The 7,175-nt window shown below is 23.7% G+C and overlaps 1 protein-coding gene across 4 annotated transcripts in view; it reads left to right on the top strand.

The window, feature by feature from the left end:
• LOC100161464 (protein kinase C, brain isozyme) overlaps positions 1-7,175 on the top strand; it is a 90,708-nt gene that overhangs the window by 33,729 nt on the left and 49,804 nt on the right. For all 4 annotated transcript variants that reach the window (XM_008183972.3, XM_001945362.5, XM_008183971.3 and 1 more), the window contains exon 3: positions 2,550-2,632. In XM_008183972.3, the coding sequence (XP_008182194.1) occupies positions 2,550-2,632 (83 nt within the window). The remainder of the gene's footprint in view (positions 1-2,549; positions 2,633-7,175) is intronic.

Below are 7,175 nucleotides of genomic sequence, written 5' to 3'. Positions count from 1 at the left end.
TAATGACACAATGAAGTTAGATTGCATTTAAATATTGTTTAAAGTGTTTGGGGTTCGTGCCAAATTAATACGTTAATTAATAGACACGTGATAGAAGTAATAATCAGATTATCTTATTATTTATTAATGTCGTTCATGCAATGACGTGCATTGCATTTTAGAAAGTTGTTTTACTTAATAGACCATCAAATTATACATTCAATTATTACCTCCTTTTTTTATCAACGAAAATTAAGTTATATATTTTTGATTATATAATGGTATAAAATATCTAAATTATTTTATGTTAAATTCCTATAAAAAATTATTTTTAATATTAAGTACTTACATACAAATCTGGATATCTGAAACTATAATTAATTGTAAACATGTAATTAAAAAAATTAACCATGGATATAGCAGTGATCAATTATAACAAAGTTGGATGAGGTTTATACCTTATACCGGAAAACATAGCTATCCAATTTAATATTAAATATATTTATGTATACTTTATATAGATTAGTGTATAAAGTTGTATAGGTACCCAAATATATATTGATTTATTAAAAAGTATTAATTGTAATAATTATTATAGTCATAATTATAATGTATGACCTAATATAGATACTAAAAACTAAAAACTAAGTGAAACATGATGAATGGCGACGATTAAACTATAAAAACTGCACAATATTGAAGTATACTTTCATTCGACGTAATTTTAAGCCGATTAAAATGTGTTTTGGAAAAATCCTGAATGTCAATACATTAATTACCCAGTCAGGTGGTGAAATGTATTGTATTCGATATGTCAAATAATTCATCTGTTTTGTAACAGAACTACAGAATGGCTTTTATTTTTACTAGAATTATTCGTAATTTTGCTTAAGTTATAAAGTTGTATTAAAAGTGGCATGATAGTTTAATCAATCATGTACCTTATAAATGACTATTGGCTAATTTATAGGATAAGAAGATTATCTCTCATTAGTATAGGAACACAAATAATTCCGGCTGTTGTATGAATTATTAATGTTTTACAGGCAATTTATAATTATTATACTGATCCGTATAATTTAATAAATTGTCTTTAAGATTTCGCAGATTTTTTTTTTTGGTCTCAACTACGAGGTCACGACAACTCATAGCTAATTAACATCAACCGGCAATGCCATTCCAATTACCATATATCTGATATACATACACAGGAAAAAGCTATTTGCTCTCTTTTAATTACTTGTATTCGTCTTCTCATTCACTATATACCTACGTGTAGAATCAGAATCTACATTGTAGATTGTTATTTTTTTTTATAATAGTTTAGACTGGATTTGCGATAGGTATTGTGCACGAAATGTTAAATTTCATTCTTAACTCTGTTAGTAATATAATATATATTGCTATTGAAACAATACACATAATACTGTTCAATTCACATAATATCATCTGTTGAATTATCATTGATGCTTATTGTTGGGTTGTCGTGAATTTTAATGTTATTGTATCTTCATAATATTTACATTTTATACATATTCGTACGATAAATATATCAAAAATATATTATATATTAGAACATTGAATTGTATTTTAATATTTAATAAAAATAATAATACAAATATAATGCAATTTTTTAATTTAGTTATTTAGTATAATTGTCTATTAATTTATATAGTTAATGGTTATGTAGGCTAAGGATTATATTTCAATATTAAAAAGAACCCTACGCTCGTGTTCTTTGTTATTGATAACTCAATTAAAATTTGAATAGATCCCTTGATAATTTTGAAGAAAGTGAAAACCAGGGTTGGAAAAATACTTTATTTTTTTTTAACTGTTTCGTCATTAAAAAACATATTTTATAATTATTTAAATTATTCTGTGTTTATTCCCATAATTTTGACCTAGTTGAGAAATATTATTTTTTAGACAAGACGTTTGCGCCTTATCCTACGACCTCCATACCACCACCTGATTAGTGTTCATGAACAAATCATGGACTGTCTCTTCGCAATACAAATTAATATGTTTTTAGACAAGATAATCGTAAGACAAGATATTTTTTCATATATTTGAAACCAAAAAATCGATATTAGTTGTATTTAAATAACTCAATTATCGTTATAATAATGTATTTGTTTCTATAAATTTTATAAGACTTAGAGAAACTTATAAATAACTATGGTATTTTATGATTTATACACTCAATCAAAATTTACTGAAATTTAGTTTCCTTTTAAATATTTAATACAAAAGTTGCTGTTTTAAAAATTAAAAAATTAAAAGTTAATGCTATTTAGGGCATAAAAGAGGTGACAATTTTTTTAATAACAGCTTAAACACATATTTTTTAAAAGAAAACAAATAAATATTTTACTTTTACTTAATAACTTTATAACTGTTCTGCCCTGGTTTATAATTGAGTATTCACACTGTATAACGTATACGATTTATATTCTATTTCTTAATTAAACATTTAAACTTTAGATGTAAAATTGAAAACTTTGCAAATAATAAATGTATTTTTAGTTTATGACGAATATTGTACTAATTTTATTTTATTTTTATAGTATGCAGTTTTGTTGTGCACAAACGATGTCACGAATTTGTTTCCTTTACTTGCCCCGGAGCTGACAAGGGACCTGATTCTGATGTAAGTAATCCAATTATTATGATTTTCCTAAAATAAACTTAACATTGTTTTTTTTTTTCTGAATTGATAATTTCTTTACAAACATAATGTGCAGGACGACCACTATACGTTTAGATCAGATTATTTAGATTGCTAATATAATGGGCTAATATTGTAATGTATAAATTACAAAACAACATACACTGCGTTAAGTCATGTTATGTTGCAATCTAAAGCATATCTCTTGCATTCAGTATTTTTGTTTCATATATTGTAGAACGGCGGCTAGTATAGGCAATATTGATACACTTATGTTGTCGATCCAACAAAACGTATTTATTAGCGTGTAATTAGTAATTTATTATGTATCTGTAATATAATAAATTAATAAACAGTTGATACTATTGGTACTATTTTATACTTGTAGTTTTAAATTAATTAAACGGTTCTTAATATAATTTTTTTATTTTAACTTTTGTAGAATAATATTACACAGTGATGTAGTATGGTATTTTTAATCTATATAGTTAAATAAGAGTTAAATCTTTTAAATACTGTGTGAAAAACGTATTAAATAATGTGTTTACAATTTATAGACTCAATATTTTGAATTTAACTCAACATTTAGTTTAAATTGAATTGTTATACCTATAGCAAAAAAAAAAAAATATAAACATCACTCTTACTTAATACTAGGTTTGCTTCAAATCTTAATCACACGATAGTACAATTTTTTTGATTTATTAAAATTTTTTTATTTTATTGATCTTTTTGTAGCTTCAGGACATGGGCCATTAGCTTTTAACATTGTTACATTTGTACATTAAATTGGTTTTTGGGTGAAAATTTGATTACAATGATGGGGGGACTTTGTCACTTATGACTAAATGTTACTTAAATATATTTTTTTATTTTGGTGGTACTGAGGAATGACATGACTTTTTCAGGTTGACAGTCAGGACCATTATTAAAATTATTTTTGTCCCAAAATATAAAATGCTTGTATAATTTATTTTTAAATTGTAATTATTGAATAATCATAATAACATTTTTTAAGGCATGTTCTGTGATATAAATATAAAAACAATAATTTTAAAACAAAAAAGATTAGTATTGGTATGTAATTTAATTTTGTTTTATAAATTATGATATTGATATTATGTGTAGTTACATTTGAATATATTTAATATTATTATAATAATCATTATTCATTTAAGTGAGATTAAAATTATTTATGAGTGTTTAATTATATCCTATTGTGTGTACTGTATACAGATAAAAATATTTTCGAATTTTTTAATTCATATGACTTAACTTTTATTCATTACGAAAAATGTCATTATTAATGAAAATTCCTGAAATGTTTTGATTACTGTTGTCGTTTATTTTACAATTTTATAACATGGGGTGATGTTTTGGTGAGTAATCAATTGCAGTGTATATTTATTACGTTTTAATGTACTGAAAATCACACAGTTATGGAATTTAAGCTATGAAATTTATAGTTTTAATCTTATAATGTCCTCTGAAGCAATTATGTCTTTATTATATATGTGTGCCACAGCTTCTCGAGATCATAGGGTTAGAATTGGGTCATGTCTTTGGTGGCGAAAGCACGCACATTAAAAAGGTGTAAGCTCGCAAGCGACCACATAGAGGCACGCGTTGTTGTAAAACGGCGATCGATGACCAAGCTCAACAGATGACAACAATACATGCGTGCAATATGTCCGACCTACAATATTTTAATATTGTGTATATTGTTTGTAAAAAAAGTGTTTATTATTTAGTTAGGTTAGATTTATTTGTGTGTAACAAATGATTTAATTGATCTTGTGATAAACTTTGTCTATAGGCTGTTAATGTTAAAATTTAAATTTGAATGCTACATTTTTGAATTTTTTTTTAGCACAAACGCTGTCTTTTTTTTCATAGATTTCACATAAACATGTAATTTTAGTGATAGGAATTGTATGAAGATAAAATAAGTATTCATTTATGCCCTAAAATATCTCCAAATATATCTTAAAGATAGGCAAAAACATTTTATACATTTTTATCTCAAATGGTATGACGTTTATCTTTTTGTATTCATATTCAAAACGCCCTTTTCTTTATATATTTATCTCTTATACCTTATTCATCTCTAAATGTAGTTAAAGTAGGTATTAAAATTGTTTCTTAATTGCAATTAAGCTTTTGTACTTACATTTTTTAAATAATGTTACTTTTAGTTTTATTTGTTTATTATATCGCTTATGTAACGTTTCAACCTATCATTCCTACAAGTTTGTGATTTTATATAATTAATGATAAATCTCATCTCTTACACTCCATCCCAATTCCCAAGTGACTTACACAAAACAGCTGCCTACTTCCTACATAATTTTCCTTACTCCTACGAATTATGTTCCTTATTTTTCACTTGAATTTTGGCCACAATTATACAAAGCTAAACATATATCTTAAAAATGTCAATAATACGTTTGGTACTTGGATTAATAATTATTCACAATAGTTAGCTTGATAATAGTGTTAATATATTTAGAACATAACCCATGGACGTTTTTCTTAAATATTTTTTAATTTAACTATGATTTGAAAAAAAAATATAATTATTATAATATAAAATATAATATAATATTTTATAATATTATTTATAATGGGTTTATAATAGATACTTTCTTTTATTACATAAACTACCTTTTTATATTTTTAAAGAGAATAAGACATTTTAAAGTTTTAATATTATTTGTTTGTTATGAGTATAAAAAATATTATATTAAAAGGACAAACATTTATTTTTTCCCTTAATGATTGATAGAATAGTTTTAATTTTAATAGTTGTCTACAGTATTTTTTATTAGAAATTAATGTTATTAAGCTTATTATCTATAGTCTCATTATTGTAATTAGATAATACAATTTTATTTTGTCCATTATACATAAACTAGGTCTTTCACTATAATTATACAAATTGTAAGTTAAGTTATGACATTTAGATATTAAAGTTTAATTAATTACTATTTAATACTCTTAAAAAAATAAACCGTATTTTTAAAGTGTGTGTTAATTTATACATTTTGATAATATAGATATCATACTATATATTTATTAATATTGCCTAAGACACTTATATTTTTAATTTATGTACCTACCTAATTAGTATTTACTTATTCTACAGTATTTGATTGTTGTTCTTTGAATGCAAAGATTGTCATAATTACATATTTAATATGTATATTTTATTCTATACACATTGCAAAATTATAAAATAGTTTTAAAACATTAATAACTGAAAATAAATGTATTTCATATTCTTATTATTGATAAATAATTATATATAATATGATATATATTTTGAATAAATAATTTTTTTTTTCAATAATTCTTTACATTTATGATCATATTTGAATTGACGGTGTTCTGATTTTACAATCTATAACAAAAAAACTGCTTCAAATATTATGCAAACAAAATGAAACAAGAGTGTTATGTACATATTATTATCTGTTATCATTTATCAAAAAATATGTTATGATTGGCAAGGGCCATATGGTATTAGGTAATTAATTATTCTGTTAATTTACTTTGACTTTTACAATACAACTTAAGTTACCCTATTTACCTATAAATGGAAGTTCAAAAAACTTTGAGCTTCATTAATTATCAAAAGATGAATTATTAATTTAGTGCCTTTAATTAAAAAAAAGTTGGGTAAGTGTATGTCGCTCTGCTGTACAGTAGGTTACAAGTGGGTCACTGTATAATGGATAGTATTAAATTTGAATTCAATGATATAATATCACTGGATAAGAAAAACGATTCTGAGTGGAGACGGTTTGTCAGTCTAGGTATTAGATATACCTATTATTATAGGTATACTTATCTATAGTATTAAAAAAAAATTGACCTATAATAGATATTATTAATAATAAATTCCAAATTAATCATATCACAATATCAATCAGGTAACGTGTTATACATCAACAACAAACCGTGGTACTATCATAGATTTATAATAGTATACTTTAGATGTTTCAAGTACCCACAAATAATATTATACAATCATTACAATCACAACAAAATAACTAAAATAGTTATTCCAGGTTTTTTAATATGTAATTTCGTCTAAATTGGAAATTAAAACGACTATAAAAATAAACTGTGCTTATGTATTTCTTAGAATTTTTGGCAACATAATTAAATATTTACGTGGAATCTTGTTTTAAATTTTCAATCCTTAGATATAAAAGTTGAACATTTTATAAATTTTTAACTACAAAATAATTATTCAATTTTAAATTTGATAAATTTTGTCAACATTTTAACTTCAAATGCTTATAAAAAAAAATTGTGCCTATGTATTTTTAATATTTTTCAACTGCTATTGTAACAATGTATCAGGAGCTTTGTATTCATTTTTTACACTTTTTGGCCCAATAGATAAAACTTTATTGATATTTATAGAAAAAAAAACTAAAAAAATTGAAAACTTACAATGCCCGTAAACAGCTCAAAAAAAGTCAAATTATTTTCAAAATTTTATCGTATATATAAAATG

Source organism: Acyrthosiphon pisum, chromosome A2 (genome assembly GCF_005508785.2).
Source record: "Acyrthosiphon pisum isolate AL4f chromosome A2, pea_aphid_22Mar2018_4r6ur, whole genome shotgun sequence".
Taxonomy (NCBI): Eukaryota; Metazoa; Arthropoda; class Insecta; order Hemiptera; family Aphididae; genus Acyrthosiphon; species Acyrthosiphon pisum.
The sequence above is the reverse complement of the archived record's forward strand: the minus strand, read 5'-3'. Positions and strand labels throughout refer to the sequence as shown.